The sequence below is a fragment of the Cephus cinctus genome, unplaced genomic scaffold, assembly GCF_000341935.2.
Source record: "Cephus cinctus unplaced genomic scaffold, Ccin1 Ccin1_scaffold0246, whole genome shotgun sequence".
NCBI lineage: Eukaryota > Metazoa > Arthropoda > Insecta > Hymenoptera > Cephidae > Cephus > Cephus cinctus.
Window position 1 is genome coordinate 354,337 of NW_014332961.1, and position 23,135 is coordinate 377,471.

Sequence of the window (23,135 nt, forward strand, 5' to 3'; positions counted from 1 at the left end):
GGGGGGGGGGGGGGCTGATTTCCCTAGCAACAATTTATTTCATGAGTCTTCATTTAAATGAGGTCAGTAAACAAGGAACCAGCTATGCGATACATCCTATATGAGATGAGTTAAATATAACTTGGGATCTCGGGTTGTTAATTATATCAGAAAAAACCCGAAAACGTGCATCACGATCATGACTTACGATTGTTTCTCCGTTGAGCAATAAGATAGAACGATACTTAGTCCTATTTGCCGGCCGGTTGGAGATCGACTGTCGACAAAAGGAGTATCGTGCGCTAAATGGAATGACTATTTTAAACGTTAGCGTTTTCTTTTGAACAGCTTGTTAGCGTCTTGTGAGCTTGATAGAGTCGTGACTGGTCGTGACGTTAACGTTTGGACCGTTTTCGAAAAGTCGCGCAAGTGGAGAAAAACCGTACTTAGCCGTACTATCCTGAGAACTGACGACATGGGTCGAAACATCTGTTGACTGGCGTGCTGCTGCTCAGTTTACTGAAGACCACTGAAGACCATTGAAGATTTAATAGGTTGGATCTGTAGCACGAAGTTCTGTTCTCAGCTATTAATTAAAGAAAAAAATATGTCCACACATTTACGAAAATGATACTCACTACGGATCAACTTGCTTCTTATAACAAAATTATTCCTAATGGGAATAATTAATAACTACAAAAAGTTGATATCTAACCTCTTGCCCAACATACGACATACGTCGTCTGCTAACGAAACTTCCTGTATTAAAATTATTACAAAGGTTGAAGAATGCACAAATTTGTGACAAGAATTATAACACATAATACCATTAAAAAGTTTCCGTCTAGTCCTGGAATTACTCTGTGTCAGATAAGACATGCAGATAATGACAGTGTTAAAGAGAAGTATACTAAAGTAGCTGTATTTCGCAAATATTGGTTTTCAAGATACTTGGATTACATAAAGAATTATGAAAAGACATTGGAGAAGAACTTTCCAAAAACGATGCACGTCTATCGTGTATTTAGTGTGGGTACCAAGGACTTTTACGTAGAACTTAAAAAGTTTCTGTTAATCAAGAAGAAGCTGAATATTGATGGAGAACACAGTCTCTCTAGACAGGAACTAGAGATTAATCAGACCATGCCTAGAGATTTACTCAAGATATCACCAGTTCTTCTAATCTCAGCAATACCATTTACAAATTATATCATATTCCCTCTTGCTTATTTTTTTCCCCGACACCTTCTTACGTATCACTACTGGTCTTTACAACAAAGGCTGGATTTCCTGTTGATAGAACACAAGAAGAGATTGAAACATAATAAACCACTGTTCAGATGCATGCAGGCTCAGGTGCATCAGATAAAGAATCGTGAATTAAAAAGGAAATGGAGGGACATCATAGCTTGCCTTGGTAGTGGTACTCATCCTACCACTTCGAATATCATTGCATGTATTGAATTATTTACTGCACCACCATATTCTCTGAGTTCGCTTAAGAGAAAACATATTGTAGGTTGTATTAAATATTCTTTATTTATGTATAATTCTAAATATAATGAAAACAAAATTTGTTACAGAAAGAATTACTGGCAATTCATGGAATGAACAAATGGTGTTTTAATAGGAAAAGTCGATTATTAGATAGAGGACTATTAATTAAAGAAATGGATGATGCTATTAGAAAAGAAGGAGGTGTCACAAAGATGCATAATGATGCTTTAAAATGGGTAAGCCAACTGAAATGCATCCTTCATATAACTTGTGCATTCTCAATTTTTTCTCTACCGTATTTTAGGCACTGTCCTTTAGAGGTGTCAATCCTGTGAACATGTCAGTGGAGGGTATGCAGGATTGGCTGGAGAAGTGGCTTGAGGTATCCTGTATGATTGATGAGAATAGTATATCCTTACTTTTGCATTGTCCTATTCTATTGGCTTATAATCACGAGACTAATTGGATTCTACTATATCATTAATTATACAGAATGAATGTATGGACGAATTTTTTTTTTTTTTACGTCGAACTTGTTTTGGTACATAACTCAATTACTAGAAAATTGTAATATTATTTTCTGTACTTCGTCAATATTATATGACAGATGGTTAAGCAAAAAATTATAACTGAAATATGTAATTAATGTAAGATAAATAACACTGTAAATATTTCGATAAAGTATATTTATTACCAACTATAACGAATTTATTTAATACACAGATACAATTTATATACAAATTCGTAGTTACAAAATATATTGTGTATCTTAATCTGTCATAGAATTTGTATATACATACGTATGTAGAATTACGATTGATGAGTTAATTAAAAATATCACAGGCAATGCTAGGCTGTCTGGGAAAAGAATTTAAGTAACTTTCAGCGGATGAATTTAAGTTAAATATGTAAAGAATTAAAATCTTTCTAAATTAAATTTGATATAATATTTAAAATTTATACAATTCCTTTCATAACTAATCTTCATTCCCAGACAGTTTTCATTTTGTATATGGGTAAATGAAATACTTAATAAATTAATTAATTGGTATGTAGGCGGGCAACGGACCCAACGGAGCTCTCTGGGGCCGTTCGTACTCAGAATCAGATTTATCCTCTGAAGTTCGAGAACTCGCATCATTCTGCTCACCAGAATCCTTTCCCTTTTTAGCTTGTACAATTTTTGTACTTTTCATTATTTTTAGTTTTTTCAAAACACTTTCCCGCATTTTTTCTATATCAATGCTTGTGTTACCCGACTCATCGTAATATCGCTTTCTAGACTTAGTGTGTGATGGAACAGTACTGGCAATATCCGAACTTATCGCTTTATGTTTCCGATCAGGGAGTTTCCGCGGCCTTTTCGAAGTCGAAACATTTTTTTTGTGAGGATAAGGGCAATACTTACCTTTGCCGCAAGTTCCCGTCCTCTCGAATTCCGGACACAGATAGACATGACGTTTTTTGCACTATTGAAATAAAAAGTAACAAACTAGTTCTTTACAGAAGTCAATTTGATTCTAGCTCTAGTAATAAATGGAAAACCTAAACTACTATTACCTTGTTTGCCTCTGCACAATAGCCACGTAAAAATTGAGTGCAGATCGGAGTGCTAGCAGAGACTTTAACATGGAGATAAGGACACGGGTCGCGAATACAACAACCTTCCAAAAAGTATTTACACGTTGGCATTTTTTCGGGCCCAACATCATGGGACATTCGACAATCGTCCAGTAGACATTTCCCTTGCAAGAAGCTGAAAATATTCTTATTTAAATGACAAATATAGTGAAAGAATAAGTTATTAACTTACTTTTTGCAGAGAGCAACTTGTTTCTTATCGTGCAACTTGTGACAGGTACTCTTCACCTGATTTGCACAGTAACCAAATCTCTGGAAGAATAGACAGGGTTGATTGTTCTTGCGCATCTTGTTCCTCAAAATCTGGATACTTCTTTGTTTCACTTTGTTGCTGAAACAAAAAGATAAAACTGATGTTGGTAAAATCTAAAATACAGATACAAAATTAAAAGGGAAAACCTTTTTATGGTTACCTGATAATAGTTTTAGATGTAGCACGAACTAGCACATTTGGTGTTTTTTCCACATAAGTTATTCCACCAATGCTGATGCGTGACTTGTTTATAACAGAGGATGATTCTCCTATAGAGCTTAGTCTACAAAGTTTTTTACCATCTGAAGCCATTAAGAATTTGTCTCCTTGTACATTTATAACGTAGCGTTTCTCTGTAATCGTTAGGCCATATAAAACATCATAGCAATATATACAACAATAGATAAATGTTATTGAAATATACTTTTTGATGATGGTGTATGTATGTTGCTTCGAATTAATTGATTCCTGGAAGATTTATATAAAACTCCCCCAATTCTTAATAATGCAGTTGTGCATCCCCTGAAGATATTGTTAGTTGATTATTTTCATTTATCAAATATTATAGAAGTATCTAATGTTATATTTTTAACATAATTGTACTTACTCTAATTTCCTTAAAGAAGGAACTTTAACAATTTTACTTTCTTCTATTCCTTGAGTTGCTGTTCTGTCTATCTTGTATTTGTTTGGTTGAATTTTACTAGTAGTTCCGATTGGTTTTGTTACAGTGGTAGTGCTAGCAAATTTTTTTTCAATATCCATAACAAGTTTGTACTTGGTGGCAACTTTGGTTTTTCTAATTCCAGAATTTACAATTCTTTTGTGTTTAGAATTCAAAGCCATACCAGAAGATCCTTTAACATTAGATTTCATTCTTATAAGCTTTCGTTTGGACACTGACACTAAACTTGAGCCCAAGGATCTTCTGGATGTTACAGGGGACACAACAATGCTTTTGATCAATTTGGATTTTGAGCAAACTGCATACTGACTCGCGGGTTTAATTACTTTTTCATTGTGAGATTTACTTTCAGTTGGAACAGTGCTTGACAGTTTTTGCATTAATTTAGGATTGACATGTACAGATCTCTCATATTTAGTCTCTACTATATTTGGATTAGAATCTTGTTTTGATTCTTTACTACTTTCAATCTGTTGCTTTGCTGCTATATTTTTTATTACTTTTGGATTCACATAAATAGAAGTTTTCCCCCGGAGTTTTGGGTTAATATGGATAGTAGTGTTCACAGGATTAAAATTAGGATTAACATGAACTTTCGTCGAAGTTGTTTGGAATTTCACATAGCTATACTGATTTGTCCCTTGCGATATTGATTTTAAAGGCAACTGATTAGTGGAACATGGAAAATTAAAAGCCTTTGAAGAATTTGCTTCTACGTTTGGTACCTGCTCCCTTACAGTTACATGATATTTCTTGTGCTGTTCTAACAGGTCTGAAATGCAAAATATATTCGACATCCTGAACGGTGCTTTAACCTTGGGGTATACATCATGTACAGGAGACTTACGCGTAAGATATGATATTTCCTTCAACGCATTGTCTTCCATGATAGCTAAATCGCCAAGGTAATACATTAGTGATTAGAATATTAAATAATTAATTAAATAATTGATTAAAATCGATTAACAATTATATACCTTAAAAATATTACTGTTTCCACATATCCGCATCCATCCAATGTTGACAGGAAACCAAGAAACGAGAAGCTAGGAAAGTATTACGTGAGTCACAGCAATTCAAAATACATATTGGTTTTATCAGAATACATACCGCATATAAATTTTAATAAAATAGAAGTATCAATAATATGTTTCTTTTACAAATTTTATATCATTCATCTATTCATATATTTCAGAAAGTAAATAAGGGAAATATTTAATCACTCGTTTGAATAAAACGACGTACGAAGGTGCTGCATTCTGTTGACTCAAATTTTCAGGTCTTTCGCTTCCGGTTAATCATGGTAAGCGTGTTGAGCTTTCTAATATAAAGTTGGATTTCTTATAAAATTGGAATTTATAATACAATATTCATATAATATTAGGATAAAGAACACTTACCTTCGTCTGACAATAGAAATTCAACTAAGGCGTAGTTGAAATTTGTATTATTTCCGAAAAATGTACATCCAGCCTACGGTTCCTATAAGCCACATGGCATTCCCAATTTGTGTACCTGAATACTTAACCACATTTCCATTGTTAAACGAAGTGACTCTATTATTCGATTGGAAAATAATGAATAATTACAATGTATTTTAGCCGTTTGAAAGGTTCGTCCAAACGGGCCGCGTTGCCTACGTGAGTGATGGTGCCCATCAGGGTAAACTTGTCACAATCGTCGATGTCATTGACCAAAACAGGGTAAGAAATTTTTAGTAAATTATTTGGAAGCTCGCTTTATTTCCTCTTCGATGATGAACCGATATTCTTGATAGGAATTGCCGGCTGATACATAAATGAAGCTATTATATCATTTCTGAAATTTATGTTATAGTATTGGACAACTTTGTCTTTGATATTCTGGATATTAATTGTGATTATCTGTTGTAGGTTCTTGTCGATGGACCAAAATCTAATATACCACGAGGCCAGATGAGACTTAGCCAGCTGCATCTGACTAAGTTTCGTTTGAAATTTCCTTACACTGGCTCTACGCGTGTTGTGCGTAAAGCCTGGGAATCCAGTAAAATCGATGATCAGTGGCGTGAAACCATGTGGGCTAAGAAGGTTGAAGCTAAGAAGAAGGTATGTTTATATATTAATTATTTATGCTATTTATACCTATACTATGATGAACCTTGTTCTTGATAGGAATTGCCATCTGATACAAAACTGAAGCTAACTTCTTCTCTGAAATATTTTAACACAATACTGTGGTTGCCACATTTCATTGCATTAGTAATAAATTCATTCTTTAATTTTACAGCGTGCAACACTTAGCGATTTTGATCGTTTTAAGCTAAGAAAAGCTAAACAAATCAGGAATAAGCTGAGGACAGCAGCATTTTATAGATTGAAGAAGAAGGCTAAGAAGTCTAAGAGCACAGAAGCTCCAAAGGATACCAAAAAGCCAGCAAAGAAGTAATTGTATCACATTTTTGAAATAAATGCTCCACCTTTATAAAGTGTTATTTTTTATTACCCAATATTTAAAAAAAAAAATCCATAAATTAGGCTTAATGATTTAAAATGACAGTCGCTTTTTGTTTTAACGTTAATCTAATGTTTTAAAATAAAAAAGGAAAAGCAGTTGAGGTGCAGTCAAAATCTATATTTACAAACACGATGAGCAGCGAACTTAGCATCGTGAAATACATGGACGAAACGATCTTTGAACAAATATGCGATGCAATATTCACTCTAATTCCTGAAGGTTGTGATGCACACACTGCAACAAATGCATGAGAGTTTAGTAAACACTCTTAACTGTCATACATTTACAGTGCCAAGGTTAAAGCAGTTGTTCTTAAGCTGGAGCCTGTTGAATTTTGAAGAGAAACAACAATTAGATGAGAAGGTAAAAACTTGGTACAATCCAAGTAGACGCCAACTTTACAAACCTCTTCGAGAAGCCCTAATCCGTTGGGAAAATCTGCAGGATACACAAGGTTCATGAACAAAAGATCATATTTTTATTAGATTCGAAAATCCGATGAATTTTGAAAAAGGTGCTCCAGGTTGCGAGCCGGGTTTGGTATCTTTCTCGTGTGATCCTCAACTGGAAGAGGAGTTGGTAAACGTAATATGCAGTCTGGAGATTATATTTGCAAAAAATAAAGAGGGCAGAGAAGATGAGGAAAATAAAGGCTCTCAACACGCGAGACCTATGGCAGAGATTCCCATGAGTAATAAAAGTACCCCTAAGGACAGGACACCTCATTCAGTACATAGCTGCGGATACATTACGGATCGAAAGGATTCAGATGATGATGATATGAGTGGTTACATGACAAATTAGAAATAGAATTAGAATATTAATTCCACCAATCATATAGTAATATAAAGTACATTATAATACGTTAAATTATAGGGTAAAATATGAATAAATTTCATTATAGTACATCGAAGTATTATTATGACATATCACAATTAAAATAAAATGACCACTTTCACTGCTTATGGGGTTCAGTCGTTCTTTTCTCCATAATCCAAGCATGATTTAAGATCCCGTCAAGCGATAGTCGTCCCTCCGGATCAACCACCAATAGCTAAAAAGAAGTCACTAATATACTGAACATATCGAGGCAAAATTTCAAGAGGAAGCAGCGAGGATTTTTACCTTGGAAATTAAATCACGAGCTCCTTCGCTTACAAAGCTAGGGAACTTATATTGAGCTTTTCTAATTTTCATGTAAGTCTCGTCATAGGTTTGAGCAAGGAATGGTGGATTTCCCACAAGGCACTCATAGCATAAAACTCCAACACCCCATAAATCCACAGTATGATTATGAGTTTTTCCTAAAACCATCTCTGGGGGTAAATAGTCCAGGGTACCACAGAGTGTTTCTCGCCTAGAGGATGGCGCATGAACGGACCACCCGAAATCTGCCATTTTTAATTCGCCGTGCATTCCGAGGAGTAAATTTTCCGGTTTAATATCACGGTGAATGACATTTTTACTATGACAATACTTTAACGCATCTGCCAATTGCGAGATATATGTGGCTGTCCTAACGTCATCAAAACGTTTGTCTGGCTGACTATGGAGTTGCTTGAATAGCTCCCCTTTTGGAGCGTACTCCAAGATCAAATATATCCTTCTATCATCATGAAAATATCCATACATGCGTAATATATTTGGATGCCTAAAATAAAATAAAGTTATCTACAGAACTTTAAAATTCAAGGATATTTGCTAAACAGAATAACTGTTGTGCAAATTCTTTAATTTAAAACTATTTGGTAACTGCTTTGAATAAGTTTGCTAATATATTTATAGAATTATTCAGGACTATTACACCATCTGAAAGTGGTTATACCATAGAAATTAAATCTATTTAACTTTTTAAATATTTATGAATAGGTGTCATTACGAAGGAAATTCATGAACACTTTACTAAAAACGTTTTCTATTGAAAAAAATTTCTTACACTAGATGTAATATAAATATAGTTCCGTGTAAATGGAACTCTATAGCACATCACAAATGATAGCTGTATATGAAACAATTTACCAATCGAAACACCTAATATCTAGAACTTTAAACCAACATAAAGTTTAAATGTATTGAGATATGAAGATAGAAGTTCTAGCATATTTTAAGTTTTTGCAAAGAATTCTTATTATGTATTGAACTTACCTAAGGTGAGTTTGGATCTCAATTTCCCTTCTGACTTGATGTTCGACATCAGCTGTTTTAATTTGTGCTTTAAAGAGCACTTTCATTGCCACAATAAACTTAGACTTCTTTTCTCTGGCTAAATAAACATTACCAAATTTTCCTTTTCCCAGAGGCTTTCCAATATCAAAATCACCCAAGACCCATTTTTTTGCAGGCTCAATATTGTCTTTTCCTTTCTTTTTACTATCCTCTTTATTGGCTTGATCAACTTTCTGTTCAGTGCTTTTAACATTTTCTTTATCTTTTTGCGAAGGCTGTTGATCTACTGATTTCAACGGGGGAGGCAATTTAGGTGGTGGCATTAATTCCGTAGCTGTCTTAGGATCATCACTTTGAATTACAGGTTGGTTTTTTGATATATATGTTTTTACTTGATCATCAACTGTACTGTCGACATCACTTTTTTGAACCTCTGCAGTGCATGGTAAACCACTGTTAGTCGGAACAGTTGTTGGTTTCGATATTCGTAGTTGTTTAAAAGCACTAGGCTTCAAACTCATGCCCATTTGTGGTACTGCAGGTCGTGATGGAATATTATTTCCCTTGCCTTTCAACATTCTTATGGAACAAAATTAACCCTAGAACTTTAATGGTTAGAACATTATATTAAACTCTTATCATACTTTATCACATTTTTAAATGAGTTTATAAATTACATACCTACCAATATAAAGGTTTGCAGAGACGAAAAAACGCGAAAATGAATACAATGGTTCTACAACTTTTTCACGAATAAAATGGACACAGACACAAAATCCAGGAGAAACTTTCAATAAAAATTACAGAAATGAATAAGATATTTCACTAAACGAGTAGTTGAAGTCCATTCGATTCCAGGCACCTCCAAAAAATTTCCACACAAGTTATATTCTACTTCAACCCGCTTTAAATGCCATTACGAGTTAGCTCATTCAAAATAACGTATCTTCTTGCGCTCTTGCGATTGGTCAGATTCCGACTCAATTTCTATACTAAGTTAGGACACACACGCATGTGGAAGGGAGCAAGAAGTATTTAACGGACGTTCATTGGTAGATAGAATGTCAAATGTTTGCCAGTAGATGGTGTTTTGCAATGCTAAGCAGTATGAAAAAAATTTGCTAATTTCATATGATAAAAGTCTAAACTTTATGTTTATGAATGAAAATAGGTATATCGAATTATTCCGTACATGCATTTCCTTTTACATATAAGTAATGGATTTCTCATTTATGAGATTATTACGTTTCTAGGACCAGTATCTAGTTTGAAAGGGAATTCACAGGTGACAATAGCAGATGGCCAGAGTATAATAGTTTTCGAAGAAAAATAGAAATTTTTCGAAATTTGGAACTAATGAATATCTGATGTTTATAATTTTCATTAATTAATAATGAATTCACCAAGAACTCCTCAAACGACGCTCAGTGCTGAACTAAAGAGTATTATTAATGAGAGGAATATCCTAACAACAAGAACGCGAATGAAAGGTAAATCGTTAATTTTTTCATTCATAAGGATTTTAATGTTTGCTACACTTTGAATAATAGTTCTTAGTGCACTGGATGAAATTCATCAAGAGAACAGAGCTGAAAAGGATAGGAATTTAAGAGCTCAAGCAATACAAGAAATTTTAACTTCTGAAGTAACTTATTTACACCAATTGGAAACAATTATGCAAGTAGGTCATTATAAATAAATGTTGTATAATTCATTACTGTATTAATAAATTTAAAGAATATATTTATTTTTCAGTTCTTCATGCATACTATGATAGAAAAAGGACTATTAACGCATGCTTCTTACATTACACTGTTTGGAAATATTGAATCTTTATACAATGTTAATGGTGAATTGCTGAAGGAATTAAAGCAAGATCCTGAAAATGTTGCTAAGGCATTTTACAGACTGGCTCCGTTCTTTAAGTTATATTCAGTTTATGCCTATGATTATAAACAAGCTCTAATACTACTACAAGTAAATTTATAAAATTATCTTCATTACTAAATTTTTTACCCTTGCATCAGTATTTGAATTTATTTAGGATACAGAGCAGAATGATCCAGTAACTGCAGATTTCATAGCAAAGCAAGAAAGTAGACCAGAGGTTGGAAAAAAGTTGTCTTCCTTGCTAATAGCTCCAATTCAAAGAATACCACGATATAAACTATTACTTTCTGAAGTACTAAAACACACATCAACCAGACATAAGGATTACAATATATTGAGAGGTATGCACAATTATCTTTCCTATCTTTTTTAATTCTAATACATTATATAGTCCATGTAACTGCATTGCAGGATCCTTGGCTGAGATAGAAAAAACAGCAATACATATAAATAGTTTAGTAGCAGATTATGAAGATACACAAAAATTGCTTGAATTGCAAAGACGAATCATCAGTCCAATTAATTTAATCAAACCAGGACGAAAGCTATTAAGACAAGGTCCATTGATGCGTGTTTCACGACGAGGAAATTCCTCATACAGAAGACATTTTGTTCTTCTCAGCGATACCTTGCTTTACTGCAAGGGAGGTGTTGAGACTTCTTTAACAGTGTGTTGTTTGTTACCACTAAATAAATGCAAAGTACAGCGTGTATTGAGTGGTGGTCTTTTTAAAGTTTCATGCCTTCAAGAAATTCTGTTACTATACTCAGAAAATGGAGATAGTGAAGCATGGATACAGTCATTGCAGGACGCTGCAAAGAAGGTAATGCAAAATCTAATGGGTGTACAACATGATCAACTTACATTATTTTAATTTATTTGGTTTTGTAGTATGCAGAATGCAGACAGACACTGAGAAAAGATAGTAGTTCCAGAATGCCATTAAGACATCATAATATCTACCAATTTCCATCAGAAAATATCCCAGAAAAACGTTGCAAAAGAAAAAGACATGAGGATGGTGTTGATGAAATGGTAATTATTCATCTTTTTATTTTTCATCGTCCATAATACTTTTAAGGTATCACTGATTTATCTTATCATGTAGACTGATCCAAATATATCAAATATAATTTATATCAACCGTGACTGTGAGGATGATGGTGATGCGGAAAAAGGAACAGAGTGTTTCCCATTTAAAAAATTAAAAAAATCCAGAACAAATACAACCGACAACTTAAACAATAAAGGAAATACTTGGATGGATAAATCATTATCGGAAGGTTGTTCTAACGAGAACAATTGCCAAAATAAGCAACCATATATGGATTCTTTGTATCCACTTCGACAAGTTCCTCTAAAAGCTAACAGATATGATAAAAAATGTAGAATTGTGGCAGGACCTTCTAAAAAATCAACAACTTTAGATACCATTAATGAAACGTCGTATCCATACGAATTTCATCAAGAAACTTATGAGCAAAATATCGAATCATCTACAACGTCGTTTAAAAGGATAGGACATTTCTTTTCAGCCGTTGGGAACTCTCTAAGAGGTTTTTTTAGATTAAGATGAAACATAAGTTTTCATAATCAATGTCTTTAATAAACTTTCGTATATATTACACCATTTTTTAAGAAGGTATTATGTGAGTGGTACAATTTATATGACTGATGCACTTAAATAAGTCTATAAATAAACATATATTCATTTTTCCAGTGTTTTTAATTTTTTCATAAATCTTTCAACTCTCTTAGAATCAACGGCATTTTCCCAACGTCCATCGACTTTAAAATTCGTTCCAACGATAATAGCGTTTGCTGAAGTATATTTTTCCAAATTATCATAAGACACTCCAGAACCCACGAGAATAGGACCTCTTGTTGACTCTTTCAATTCTACAGGAAAATTAATTTTTATATTAAAATACGTGAATGGTTCCATAGCAATCCTTACCTTCAAGTTGTCCCGCATCCGCAGGGTCCCCTGTAGCAGATCCTGTAAGAATAACGCCATCGGCGAGAAAGAATTCAGCAGCTTTTGACGTCTCTACCAAACTAACATCTGCAGTAATGGCGTGGGCACTATGCTTTTTCTTTACATCAGCAAAAACAAGAACATCCTCTGCCCCAATTTGCTTTCTGTATCTGAGTAAAGTTCCTGCACAAGAATCCGTAAATCCTTCATCTGCTATATGAGAAAACACGTATCCTTCTGCTCGAATAAATTGAAAATTAGCAGCCTGTGCGACAGCGAGAGCCTCTTTGTTTGCTCCTGCTAGAACCTGATGATAACTAATGTCAAATTTTTTAACGATATCAAATTTATGCAATATAACAATTAGGTTTATAACCTGAACGCCACAGGCTGTACAATTTAAAACAACTTTTCTAATTTCCGTGCAGACTCGGGTCATAATGGCTGTAGTTTCCGGTAATAAATCTTTTGACCGAACGTAAGGTATGTCATGCATATTCTCAACCATAATACCATCCTGTAATATAAGTTTCATTTATTTTCTCAAACTATGACTAAATTCCTTTGTCAAAAACTTACGACACCGCACTCTATATAAGACTCAGCATCTTTTACAGCATTTGATATAATTTCTTTAACTGATCCACCGTATCGTGGTGTTCCTACATAAAAATAATATGAATAAGACTATGATATTTTTTGCACCGAGAATTCTTAGTACTCATAATAACGTCAGTACTGTTATTATTAATAAGACACGCTTTAAAATCAAAATGAAATTGTGTAGAATACTGGTGAATCTTCATGTAGTAGACAGTACAACGACGAATTAAGGTTATATTTAATTTCTAAATAAAATAAAATTTTATTCACCTGGCAAAGCACCGACATGCACCATACCAATAACGGAGCATTGTTTATTGGGAAATATACTACGGAACCGATACATAACGATAACGATTATAAGAAGATTCTACGACTAAAATGATATAGCACTGATACTGCAATCCGAGAAATTCAACCAGTTGACAAGGCTGTTATGATACTAATAAAAGTACTGCTAGTCAGAAGTTCAGTTGTGCGATAAATCTACAATAATAGTAACAATACTTTGGAAGGGATTTAATTGTAATATAGAGTAGCATCAAACAATGAAATAAAGGTAGACCGTGTAAAACGTGCATTTTTAACCTTTTATTTGTGTTTTTTATCACATTTTCCTGCTCTAAATATCAGAGCATTTAATCGGCCGTTACAGTCATACTTTCTTTTGATCTAAGAAAAATACAATATATGTGTGTTATATCGTAACGCGTATGTTTGTTGCTGTTATTCTGTTTTATTTATTTACCTATTCATTTATTTATTTATTTCTCCCATAGTCCCCGTCGTCATGAAATGTCCGGGGTGTCCACGAAGATCATTAAGTAAATTACGTTTTATGAACGCGAGAAATGTACATACAAATACGCAAACTCAATAGTCATCGACGAACAACCAGATGATACGCAAGTCATGCAGAGGACATTCATATGACTTGCATTGTACCTGCATCTCACATAGAAATGCCATCTATTCAAAATTGTTTGCCTGTATCTTGTTGTTTTTGTTATCTATCGCTCACGTCGAAGAATCGACCACGCTCAATCTGTCGGGCTATGTCACAGCCAGTGTATATATATTTTGTTTTCACGTTGAATAGTACCAACAATTATTTTGAATCGTTTAATCAGATCGTGTTATGGACCCGAACGTTACGTCATAATATTAATAATAGTAATATGTATGTGTAACTATTAGTCAGCAGTAATAAATTATAATCGCTACAATTATCGGCTATTTATGCACTTATTTGCATATTTTCTCAATCGCAAAGTAAAATTATCAATCTTCTCTCACTCGCCAAAATTTATAGCAATAATGTGTAGGAATCGTACTCACACACATAGTCGGGTACATTCCGAGTCAAATATCAATTAATACCGGCTCTTATGTTATCGTTCTTCGCTTTCCATTTATTATTACATTTGTATTGTTCTTATCCTTTCGTTCCTTTTATCCCCCATTCGCTGAGGACGGCTTTTTCCACGAGTGTCCATAAGATATCATTTCCCCATTTATCGCCGGCAGACTTTATTCTATTTTATTAACTAGTCTAAACATTAGGATTGAAACCTTACAGCACTCTATTTCACTCTCTTTCTTTCTTTCTTTCTCATTCTCTCTCTCTTTCTCTCTCTCTCTCTCTCTCTCTCTCTCTCTCTCTCTTTCTCTCTCTCTATTTTATATATTTTATTTATTATTACGCTATCATTTTTGTCGCAGTAATACAGCTATCTATATCAATAAGAGAATTAGAGAGCAAAAAAACAATGACGTAGTCTTTGTTAATTCTGGATTGCTCTTACAATAATGAACCGTCGTATATGTACCCTCGTATTATACTCATAGTATTATTCCCTATTTATCTTTTTTCTCTTTCTTCATCGCGGTTCGATATTATTTCTTATTTTGTTGCCAACCACCCCATATTCACACAAAGACGATTATGCATTTACCTACCAGACGGCTATACAGTAAAATGTACATACATCAAGCGGAACACAAGCTACGCACAATTTCATTGTGTCTGTAACTTTTTTTTTACTTATGTTTTTTGAACACATCAATACAAACAAAGCAGAACGTACACGAACGTACATACGGTTTCTACGCGACTGTCCTCGCCGTCGATTTATCTCTCGCATAGATGAGAGGAGCACAACTTGCTAGATACCAATTTCGTTCTGAGTCTACTGGCGACGCTTTTGTATTAGTACAAACGAAATGAGTACGTGTTTTGTAATTTTATGTTTTTTTTCAACTTTAACGATATTGTTAGATCATTTAGACACACAGCTTTTCAAGTAGTTATGATATAATAATAATAATCAGAATGGCTGAAATCATTTAATTAGACACCATACAAGAATAGTTTTGCATCAGCATTAATAGGTAGAAAGCTATTCAGGCATATTAGCCCAGTTGAAGGTGGTTCTACCCATATAAATCAGATGGACTACCTTCAGTTAGTGCAACCTCCTGAAAACCCCTACATATGGGGAGGGGGGGGGGCAATGCAGAGTGTAGTACTCAACTACCTACGTAGATTCTGTCTAATATTATACCCAGTTACTAAATATTTTACAGCTACAGATCTAACATTACCAATTCAATATGGCCACTATGTTCTGAATTTTATATATTTTCGACGATACTTTGCTCAAAAATAATAGAAGTATTTATATACACCAAAATACTTGTTTCCTCTTTTTGTGTACGTCAGAGACCTTTAAACAAAACTGATCCTACAAAGATTATGCAATCTTTATTAGTCTCGCAATAAACTTTGCAATTGATTTTAATTTTGCTTCTTTTTCCTTTCGTTACTGGTATGTACTCCGTATAACGACGGCGAGTATACATATATATATATTTTTAAATTTATTATCTTTTTAGCATTATTTTATATATGTATATGCATATGTACACGAGAAGCGATGTAGGGGAGTCGCAAATTTATTGTGGTTACCCAGGACAGAAGGACATGTAAAAAAGATTTTGATTATCATGCAGTTCTCCAATTCAAAGTATTGCATTGTGCATTGCTGTAATTCTCTGATGGCTAAGCCACCTTTTTCAATAAAAATTCAGGCTTATGATAATGCCGGACTTCTTTGTTGCAATTAGTTTCTGTCCAATATCAAATGTTTCATTTAACACCCTTCACTCGGAACGTACCCACACTCTGACTTGAGTAGCAACAATACGAAAGACTTAATCGTTAAGAATAATGAACGATGAATAGCAATTAAGAGTTATAATTAGTGATATAAAATACTTTAATAATTGTTAGGACCAGGGTGCACGCGGTCACGCTTCCAGACAACAAGTTAAGATAAATCACTTAATTACCGGAAAGAGAAAAACAAAAAGTGAATAACATTGGATGATCATTTCTTGATCGTGCGATCGTTTCTTCCTTCGAATGTCCAATATATTTTGTGCTGTGATTGGCCAAAGAACCGCACCTAGAAACGCGACATCCACGGGCGACTTATTACAGATCTCGACTAAATTAATAGATGCCCACAAAATGAAAAATATAAAAGATAAACGTTGTTTATACGTATGTTACGTGTAAATAACTACAAGAATATTTACAACAAAAAAAAACTATTAGGAAACCATGGGATAAACGTTTTCGTATTCATCCTAGGAGTAGAAATGAGACAAAGAAGAATGTCTTCAGTTACTACAAGTGTGTTTTCAAAAGTAAAATACATGAGTCTGTAAATTAGGATCGGTAATTGCATGACAGCGTATCCTTCCTGAACAGCGAGATAAAATCTCTAAATTTATAATCCTCTATTTAAAACAACCCGGCGAATTGAATCCCCTAAGTTGAAAGAAAATTACTGCTAAGGTGCACCCTGGCCTGAGATCAGACGACTAGCACTTGCGGTTGTTGTTAGCGCCGCTATTTTGTAGCCGCAAACGGTCCTGGCGACGTGGTCGCTTACCCTTGCCGCTGGATACTTCACGAGCCTTATTGCTCCTCTCAAGACGTCCTCTTTTTAAAGTCTGGCTCGCTCGTTTCTCCAGGACCTGTAAAGAAACGAATTGTCAAAATCTAGGATTCGCGAAAGTAATATTTTAAGTCACGTGAATATATATAATTTCATACGTACTTTCTGGGCGGATCTTGATTGAACAATTCGAGACTCCTCGGCGGCACCAAGTGAACGATTATTCCTATGCTCATGAAGGCCATTCCTTCTGCTGGAATCAACCACAATTTCGGCGGCTCGACCATTACGTCTCCGGGTATTGCTCCACTCGGTTGAAACTGGTGTGGCTTCGGCAACCAGCATTAAAGGACTCGTGGTATTACCGAGGATTTCACATTCCTCTTCCTCCTCATGGATGTCTGGAGTAGGTGGTGGGGTATCCGGGGCGACGGATGGCGCTGCTGCCCTATAGACGGACATACTAGGATGCTCTATTAGCAGGTCCTCCAAGGGCGAAGTCTCTACGTGAACGGGGCCCGCCCTGGTGAAGCATGCAGGGGGTGTCACGTACCACGACTCTTCCAGCGCCGTTGCACCCTCAACTACAATAGAACAAAACAAAGGAAGATACATTAAGACTCTTCTCGTCCGTAGAGCATTCATCACTTTTCTTATTATTTCTATAGTCCAATAACAGTTACCAGCTAGGTCAATGAGGATCCAATCATCGCCCTCGGCTTCCACCTGGCTAAGTCTGGCTTCTACAGGGTAGGAATCCCCAGTCCTCTCAATTCCGGAATCTCCACGGGTATCTTGAGCACCAGAACTACTACCAAGTAGGTAGCTTGCCAAGCTGCTGAGCATCCTGACCTTCTGATATATTCTAACTGCAAATATAAATATTGGCATTACTGTTTGAAGAAACTTTACGCAATGGAATACAGCGTAGTTACTGTTTTTCCTCTTAAAAATTCCTCATTGTCATGCTCTAATTACGTTTACGCAATGGTCACTACCTATAGTATTGGATTCTACTAGGCATCTCGGGGTTATCTCGTAAATTGTAGATTTAATCATAATGTTAATCGCTGCCTTCAAGACTAGATCGAAAGTCTAGTAAAAACTAAAAAGCGGTAAAAAAACCGTGTAAAGAAAAAAAGATAAAAGTGAATTGCAACAGGCTAGATATCGCGACCGCCTTGACATTCTGCATGTACAGTGGATGCTCTCAGTCTTTGTCTTTTTCTCTTTTTCCCTCTTTGTCTATCTATGTCTCATTTACTAGTATTTCGACCTTGTCTATACGTATTGCGTTCATTCGATTTCGTAAAGTGGAATTCGCGTGCTGTACTAAGGTAACATAAAATAATAAGAGTCCAGTTTTCTTATCCATCCCTTATACCTAATTCAGAATAACCCTGTGTCAATATTTAAAGGCTTTTTTCCTCTCGGTCTTGCTGGCAACGTCAACTGGATTCGGATCACGTCGAGCTGTCGTGTGTGCGTATCGCGCTCTAGGGTATTAATTCTCGTGAGGCAAAAGAGCGCACGTGATCGCAATGAGTTGCGCAACGGGCACAGAACCGATTAAAAGCAACCACAAGCTCGCCAGTAAGAGTTAGGCAGTTAGCTACTTTAGTTATACATATAGTGCAGGAAAAGAGAAGGAGACGAGGAAGTTCCTACGTAAGTAGGAGATACACGTGTTCTCGATTGACGGAGACTGTATTTTTAGTCTCACTCGTAAGCCGAGTCCAGATACGGACGACGTACAATCCGAAAGTGAAGAAAAAATGAAGCAACGTAAAGTAAAAAGAGAAAATTGCGTGCCTCTCGATCCGCACAACTGTGTTCTCGCCATAAGACTATTTTACGCCTTTTCTCTTATTATTAATACGCTCCCGATTACGTCTTGCGGATGTATCGCCACGTGTATCGCCCACGCATCCTTCCTAATGGCCATGGGACGAAATACTTTGGGTATAAGAGCTTTGCCAAAACGCTTTAAATTCTAGCTCCTAGCAAGCTGTTGATAACATGATACAGTCGAATAAATAAATCAGTTCCAGCGCAAAAAAGAATATGGTACTTATAGTCAGGTAGTGACATCCATGTCACATTAAAGGTTCTTTCTGCGTTATAATCTATAGGGATATGGATGGTATAAATGGATGCTAGAAGCAACACAGATCTCGGGTTAAAAAACTAAAGAGGATTGGAAGTAGTCAGAAGAGGAAAAACACGTGATCTTAAGAGGAATAGAGCAAAGTGTAATTCTTGTAATTCTTGATCGATGATCACGCACATAGTCCCGGTAGCGATGTTGAAAGTATGTCAGCCGGTCTTGTTGTACGAGGCAGTAAATTCAATTATCCATTGAGTCTCGAAGCTACATAGTCCAAGAAACATGAGGTATGTACAGTGCTTTCGTGACCCGTTGGTACTCAAACGCTTTATCAGAAGGCGTATAATAACAGAGGAATTATTTTGATAAAATATATAAATTTTGCGACGCTTTAAATTACATACTTTACTGTGAATATATTATTAGAAAACTTATCAAGTTATCACTAAAACAACTAGAAAGCGAGAGACCAACTGCCGTAAATTTTCGAGTATCAACTTGTTCGAGCTCCTGATTAGAAATTTTTGGCACGATGTAACCTCGTGGCCGTCTCGTGTAGTTCTCGTGGATAATAAGGCAACTATTAATTCACGGCTGTGCGATATTATAACTTAAGTCTCAAAGCTGCTACACAACTTGGACAAAATAACGTACGCGTAATCCGGTTATCCATTGAGAAAGTGATGTGACAATGTCAAAGGAATATCAACGGAACTGGTTATGAAAATGCAAAAGTATAATTACTAGATTGCGTGGGAGACGAGGTACTAATAGAGAGAGAGAGAGAGAGAGAGAGAGAGAGAGAGAGAGAGAGAGAGAGAGAGATATCAGCAATCGTATGTAGTCATCGGTATACACTGGCAAAATCTAGAGCGCTACGGAGCTAAATTAACGGGCTGACGTAAGCGACGAACTCCTCCTCTCTTGGTATCGACCATGAGATAGGATGGATGCGCGGATAGCGCATATTTATAGGGATACGTTCTATGTTTGTATGGAAGTCGAAGCATCGAAAAATTTCTTCACTTGGTAGTCACCATTATTCCTGTACACTATAGATCTTTCTAGATCAGAATACGTATGCAGGTACTATATATTAAACTGCAGCCAGTATACACCTCTTGAGTATATACACTTCTCCTTTTAGATGGTGATTTCGAATCATTCTGCAGAACCTCGTCAAGTTCCCGTTACCTCATCAAAACGCAATCACTGTCATTGTGCAACACACTGCCAGAGAGCCAGCTATTACACTGGCTCTATACTATGTATACGTTAATTTTTTTGTTATTAAACTCTATAGGAATAGCGTGCCTTATTCGTGCGTGTTATTGGTGTGCGTGTTACCGATTATTGCTTGGTTCCCTCCTATTCCCACGTACCACAAACTATGGGGCATTGGGCGTTGCTACTTCACCGTTCGCTCGAAAGTCACTATATCATTTATTACAATAAGAATTTCTTTCTCGGTGTCTAACTAGAGGATCCATCCTTGTTTATTCCGATGTCCTTGTCTTTAATTCTTCTTTGTCGTATTAACAAAAATCGCGAGAAATTTTTTAATTCAGTTAATACTTTTTAATTATTTTACCAAGTTTCAAATTCTTCTATTTGTTCTATGGTGTTCTATCTGAAGGTGAACAAAGAAAACGCTGGGCGAATCTATCGAGAGAATGACGCAACGCGCAGAATCCGTTAACTCAGGACTTGAAAGAAGAAGCACTCAACTGGAATTTAACGACTGAGTTAAAGTCACTCGGACTCTTAAATTTGCGAAGGAGAATCACAGTGAAGAGATTATCAAGAGAATCAAATAAAATCACTCGCCTGGACGTGTTGCGATCGAGGAGCCGCGGTAGCAACTACCCCAAGTGACAGCCGTCAGCTGACTCCAGATGACAGCGAGCAGCGCTACCTTCCTGGGAGTGGGAGTGGATATTTTGCGGAGTGGGGTCTTTCGTCGAATCCTAACAACAGTGGGGATACGCTCAGCTGGCCGAACAGCTGCTGCACAGTGCCGTAGCACGTTAGGGATTGAAATAATTCACGACGTAAACAGTGGCTATACTGACTTCTCTGAGACAACTATTTCTGACGCTAGTTCTTTACGGTCTACCATTCTAAAAATATCTCAGAAAGTTTCAAGTGTAAGGCCACGTTGTACAACAGCGTCCGGAAACAGTTACGAAATACAAATTTATGTTTAGAATCTTTCGACCACATTAGTTTTATATTTTTCAGTCTACGAGTATATCCAGAGATCTAGTCTAATGTTATTTTCGTGAGAGGGTTAGCAAGTAGCCGTTTTCCTGGACAAAAACGCTCCCTAGCAACAAGGGTGCTTTGTAGCTAAATGCCGAAGCGACGCCTATGCACCCTGGTAGCCAGCGGGACGCCTGCGCGAGGCGTCCTCAGGCGTCGATACTGCTCCGGGCATCCTGTACTTTGTCTCACCCAGGCTTCTCTCTGGCTCCGGCCGCTTCTCCTCATTCGAATTATATCCAGGTCGATTTTTACATTTTTTTAGGCATCCTTAACACGCGGTCTTACGCTCTTCCTGTACATACATCATGCGAGAACGCAATAAGAGCGAATGCGTAGGCAACCTTAACAGCACTCTCTACTTCCCCAGCAAAAAAGAAATACATAGAGATAAACATAGAAACAAAATATCTCTCATGCCTATCTCCGTGTATACATAGAGAAAAAGTCCATGTGCATGTGTGCAGATGTGCATAAAATCTTTTCAAACACACATATAGTATAGTATTATTCCAGGATGGCTCAGAGCCAAGTGGCTCAAGCGTGCTATTCGCGTACCTGAACCTGGCCATCTAATAGGTCAGAGTTACTTACAATTAGAAATTGCCAGTGGTAACCCACGCGTCATCAGCTCACTCTACACGTATAATTCTGAACAGTAGCCATTAGACATAGGAACAGTAATTACACATACGGTACACCCTTTTTTATTGAAAAGCTGATCTCTTTTCGATCGATTGTCAATTTACAAATCAGTGCAATAGCCAGTTCGTGTGCAGAGTACTTTTAGGATACAATTAAATAATATCCTCAGGAAGATTGAATTGTGTAACAACTTATGGTATTGCGTGGAAACTAGAGACGTTGAAAACAGAAGAGACGTTGGAAATAAACAGAGGAGAAGCGCTCGAGTGAATGAACGCACAATCAATACAGGGCGGCGACCCTAGCCTTCTTACTACCTTCCAGTTATTCTGGATACGGTTCAGGAACCTTTCGTCTCCGTCAACCCTTTGCTGCCCTTCATCCCCTTCTGCCTTTGGTTTCTCTCCCTCCCTGCCGATCTTTCACCATGCGATGCTCTCGAGATACCTACACATGAAGTAAGAAAACAACCGACCACCTTCTAGTCCCTTACTGCCACTCTAGTCACTGGTTATCCTGTATAATACTTTGCGCAGTAATACTACCAAAAGGGTGATGCCCAGTTGCGCACAAACCCAATTGGACACAAATGCGAATTTCTGTCTCCTGAGCGATGTTCCATCAATAGTTCAACGATATTGTAAGTCATCTTTATCTGGCGGAATCTTTTCAAACATTTAATACTCTCTTCAGTCGGACTCGCTCTCTTCGCTCGTTCGTCGGCGATAAACTTATCCACTAACGTACCCAGTCTTCGAAATTTGAACATTCCACCCTGTCCTAACCAAACCTTACCTAACCAAATCTAACGTAAAGTAATGTAAAACTACATACAATATACTATAATAAGACATCGTTCGTACCTAATTCTATTTCATCTATTTAAAACTAAACAGAATTTGCAGTAAAAAGTCACTTGTGTCCAATTGGTCTGTGCGCTAGTGCCCCTCCCCCCCCCCCCCCCCCA

At 36.2% G+C, this 23,135-nt stretch overlaps 9 protein-coding genes across 21 annotated transcripts in view; 4 read left to right on the forward strand and 5 right to left on the reverse strand.

Annotated features, from left to right (window-relative positions):
* Positions 1 to 319, reverse strand: part of LOC107265909 — a 3,946-nt gene extending 3,627 nt beyond the window's left edge. For both annotated transcript variants that reach the window (XM_025083177.1, XM_015735825.2), the window contains exon 1: positions 188 to 319. The gene's annotated coding sequence lies outside the window, so the exon portion shown is untranslated. The remainder of the gene's footprint in view (positions 1 to 187) is intronic.
* Positions 320 to 627: 308 nt separating this feature from the next.
* LOC107265908 (LETM1 domain-containing protein 1) lies at positions 628 to 2,105 on the forward strand. The gene is made up of 3 exons (XM_015735824.2): positions 628 to 1,494; positions 1,563 to 1,712; positions 1,781 to 2,105. Exons 1-3 carry the CDS (start codon positions 769 to 771, stop codon positions 1,958 to 1,960), a joined length of 1,056 nt encoding a protein of 351 aa, XP_015591310.1. The 5' UTR covers positions 628 to 768; the 3' UTR covers positions 1,961 to 2,105.
* A 57-nt stretch (positions 2,106 to 2,162) lies between these two features.
* Positions 2,163 to 5,127, reverse strand: LOC107265906 (zinc finger CCCH domain-containing protein 3). Of its 2 annotated transcripts, none has more exons than XM_015735818.2 (8): positions 5,033 to 5,127; positions 4,903 to 4,947; positions 3,978 to 4,827; positions 3,795 to 3,892; positions 3,531 to 3,723; positions 3,290 to 3,448; positions 3,037 to 3,232; positions 2,163 to 2,945 (listed from the first exon to the last, which is right to left on the reverse strand). In XM_015735818.2, exons 2-8 carry the CDS (start codon positions 4,940 to 4,942, stop codon positions 2,514 to 2,516), a joined length of 1,968 nt encoding a protein of 655 aa, XP_015591304.1. In that variant the 5' UTR covers positions 4,943 to 4,947; positions 5,033 to 5,127; the 3' UTR covers positions 2,163 to 2,513. The 2 variants fall into 2 exon arrangements, with proteins under 2 accessions (XP_015591304.1, XP_015591305.1); XM_015735819.2 differs by having other exon boundaries at positions 3,037 to 3,243.
* A 127-nt stretch (positions 5,128 to 5,254) lies between these two features.
* Positions 5,255 to 6,518, forward strand: LOC107265910 (60S ribosomal protein L14). Its single transcript, XM_015735827.2, has 4 exons — positions 5,255 to 5,358; positions 5,657 to 5,758; positions 5,948 to 6,142; positions 6,324 to 6,518. The coding sequence occupies exons 1-4, from the start codon at positions 5,356 to 5,358 to the stop codon at positions 6,480 to 6,482; spliced, it is 459 nt and encodes a 152-aa protein (XP_015591313.1). The 5' UTR covers positions 5,255 to 5,355; the 3' UTR covers positions 6,483 to 6,518.
* Positions 6,519 to 6,637: 119 nt separating this feature from the next.
* Positions 6,638 to 7,384, forward strand: LOC107265902. Its single transcript, XM_015735806.2, has 3 exons — positions 6,638 to 6,770; positions 6,841 to 7,005; positions 7,066 to 7,384. The coding sequence occupies exons 1-3, from the start codon at positions 6,683 to 6,685 to the stop codon at positions 7,353 to 7,355; spliced, it is 543 nt and encodes a 180-aa protein (XP_015591292.2). The 5' UTR covers positions 6,638 to 6,682; the 3' UTR covers positions 7,356 to 7,384.
* On the reverse strand, positions 7,370 to 9,695 carry LOC107265907 (aurora kinase C). 4 transcript variants are annotated; one of them, XM_025083176.1, is made up of 4 exons: positions 9,403 to 9,695; positions 8,697 to 9,316; positions 7,677 to 8,202; positions 7,370 to 7,605 (listed from the first exon to the last, which is right to left on the reverse strand). In XM_025083176.1, the coding sequence occupies exons 2-4, from the start codon at positions 9,293 to 9,295 to the stop codon at positions 7,507 to 7,509; spliced, it is 1,224 nt and encodes a 407-aa protein (XP_024938944.1). In that variant the 5' UTR covers positions 9,296 to 9,316; positions 9,403 to 9,695; the 3' UTR covers positions 7,370 to 7,506. The 4 variants fall into 4 exon arrangements, with proteins under 4 accessions (XP_024938944.1, XP_015591308.1, XP_015591309.1 ...); XM_015735822.2 differs by having other exon boundaries at positions 8,697 to 9,322; XM_015735823.2 differs by having other exon boundaries at positions 9,399 to 9,695.
* Positions 9,696 to 9,762: 67 nt separating this feature from the next.
* Positions 9,763 to 12,325, forward strand: LOC107265903 (putative protein tag-52). 2 transcript variants are annotated; one of them, XM_015735807.2, is made up of 8 exons: positions 9,763 to 9,888; positions 9,971 to 10,207; positions 10,268 to 10,398; positions 10,473 to 10,694; positions 10,762 to 10,948; positions 11,019 to 11,431; positions 11,500 to 11,643; positions 11,717 to 12,325. In XM_015735807.2, exons 2-8 carry the CDS (start codon positions 10,111 to 10,113, stop codon positions 12,182 to 12,184), a joined length of 1,662 nt encoding a protein of 553 aa, XP_015591293.1. In that variant the 5' UTR covers positions 9,763 to 9,888; positions 9,971 to 10,110; the 3' UTR covers positions 12,185 to 12,325. The 2 variants fall into 2 exon arrangements, with proteins under 2 accessions (XP_015591293.1, XP_015591294.1); XM_015735808.2 differs by having other exon boundaries at positions 10,275 to 10,398.
* LOC107265904 (uncharacterized protein F13E9.13, mitochondrial) lies at positions 12,193 to 13,605 on the reverse strand. 2 transcript variants are annotated; one of them, XM_015735810.2, is made up of 5 exons: positions 13,460 to 13,605; positions 13,166 to 13,248; positions 12,963 to 13,103; positions 12,566 to 12,893; positions 12,193 to 12,507 (listed from the first exon to the last, which is right to left on the reverse strand). In XM_015735810.2, exons 1-5 carry the CDS (start codon positions 13,533 to 13,535, stop codon positions 12,317 to 12,319), a joined length of 819 nt encoding a protein of 272 aa, XP_015591296.1. In that variant the 5' UTR covers positions 13,536 to 13,605; the 3' UTR covers positions 12,193 to 12,316. The 2 variants fall into 2 exon arrangements, with proteins under 2 accessions (XP_015591296.1, XP_015591295.1); XM_015735809.2 differs by having other exon boundaries at positions 12,566 to 13,103.
* Positions 13,606 to 13,760: 155 nt separating this feature from the next.
* LOC107265905 (tumor protein p53-inducible nuclear protein 2) overlaps positions 13,761 to 23,135 on the reverse strand; it is a 16,496-nt gene continuing 7,121 nt past the window's right edge. Inside the window, exons 1-4 of one of the 6 annotated variants that reach the window (XM_015735817.2) lie at positions 21,089 to 21,240; positions 17,838 to 18,023; positions 17,317 to 17,738; positions 13,761 to 17,233 (exon numbers count right to left, since the gene is read on the reverse strand). In XM_015735817.2, the coding sequence (XP_015591303.1) occupies positions 17,078 to 17,233; positions 17,317 to 17,738; positions 17,838 to 18,000 (741 nt within the window). In that variant the 5' untranslated portion in view covers positions 18,001 to 18,023; positions 21,089 to 21,240 and the 3' untranslated portion in view covers positions 13,761 to 17,077. Of the gene's footprint in view, positions 17,234 to 17,316; positions 17,739 to 17,837; positions 18,024 to 18,152; positions 18,229 to 19,915; positions 19,950 to 20,608; positions 20,837 to 21,088; positions 21,241 to 23,135 lie in introns of those variants that run through there. The other 5 variants (XM_015735813.2, XM_015735814.2, XM_025083178.1 and 2 more) reach the window with 5 other exon arrangements.

Bases quoted from the DNA above. Each gene is read 5' to 3' on its own strand.
- LOC107265908 (XM_015735824.2), top strand. From the start codon at position 769: ATGCACAAATTTGTGACAAGAATTATAACACATAATACCATTAAAAAG. The intron at 1,495-1,562 runs GTAGGTTGTATT...AATTTGTTACAG, and splicing joins CGCTTAAGAGAAAACATATT to AAAGAATTACTGGCAATTCA. The intron at 1,713-1,780 runs GTAAGCCAACTG...ACCGTATTTTAG, and splicing joins ATAATGATGCTTTAAAATGG to GCACTGTCCTTTAGAGGTGT.
- LOC107265906 (XM_015735818.2), bottom strand. From the start codon at position 4,942: ATGGAAGACAATGCGTTGAAGGAAATATCATATCTTACGC. The intron at 4,828-4,902 runs GTAAGTCTCCTG...TTTGCATTTCAG, and splicing joins GGAAATATCATATCTTACGC to ACCTGTTAGAACAGCACAAG. The intron at 2,946-3,036 runs GTAATAGTAGTT...TTATTTCAATAG, and splicing joins ATTGTGCAGAGGCAAACAAG to TGCAAAAAACGTCATGTCTA.
- LOC107265910 (XM_015735827.2), top strand. The intron at 5,759-5,947 runs GTAAGAAATTTT...TATCTGTTGTAG, and splicing joins ATGTCATTGACCAAAACAGG to GTTCTTGTCGATGGACCAAA. The intron at 6,143-6,323 runs GTATGTTTATAT...TTAATTTTACAG, and splicing joins AGGTTGAAGCTAAGAAGAAG to CGTGCAACACTTAGCGATTT.
- LOC107265902 (XM_015735806.2), top strand. From the start codon at position 6,683: ATGAGCAGCGAACTTAGCATCGTGAAATACATGGACGAAACGATCTTT. The intron at 6,771-6,840 runs GTTGTGATGCAC...ATACATTTACAG, and splicing joins ATTCACTCTAATTCCTGAAG to TGCCAAGGTTAAAGCAGTTG. The intron at 7,006-7,065 runs GTTCATGAACAA...ATTTTGAAAAAG, and splicing joins AAATCTGCAGGATACACAAG to GTGCTCCAGGTTGCGAGCCG.
- LOC107265907 (XM_025083176.1), bottom strand. From the start codon at position 9,295: ATGTTGAAAGGCAAGGGAAATAATATTCCATCACGACCTGCAGTACCA. The intron at 8,203-8,696 runs GTAAGTTCAATA...ATTTTATTTTAG, and splicing joins GAGATCCAAACTCACCTTAG to GCATCCAAATATATTACGCA. The intron at 7,606-7,676 runs GTAAAAATCCTC...ACTTCTTTTTAG, and splicing joins CTCGTGATTTAATTTCCAAG to CTATTGGTGGTTGATCCGGA.
- LOC107265903 (XM_015735807.2), top strand. From the start codon at position 10,111: ATGAATTCACCAAGAACTCCTCAAACGACGCTCAGTGCTGAACTAAAG. The intron at 10,208-10,267 runs GTAAATCGTTAA...TTTGAATAATAG, and splicing joins AACAAGAACGCGAATGAAAG to TTCTTAGTGCACTGGATGAA. The intron at 11,644-11,716 runs GTAATTATTCAT...CTTATCATGTAG, and splicing joins AGGATGGTGTTGATGAAATG to ACTGATCCAAATATATCAAA.
- LOC107265904 (XM_015735809.2), bottom strand. From the start codon at position 13,535: ATGTATCGGTTCCGTAGTATATTTCCCAATAAACAATGCTCCGTTATT. The intron at 13,104-13,165 runs GTAAGTTTTTGA...CTTATATTACAG, and splicing joins CTTATATAGAGTGCGGTGTC to GATGGTATTATGGTTGAGAA. The intron at 12,508-12,565 runs GTAAGGATTGCT...ATTTTCCTGTAG, and splicing joins GGATGCGGGACAACTTGAAG to AATTGAAAGAGTCAACAAGA.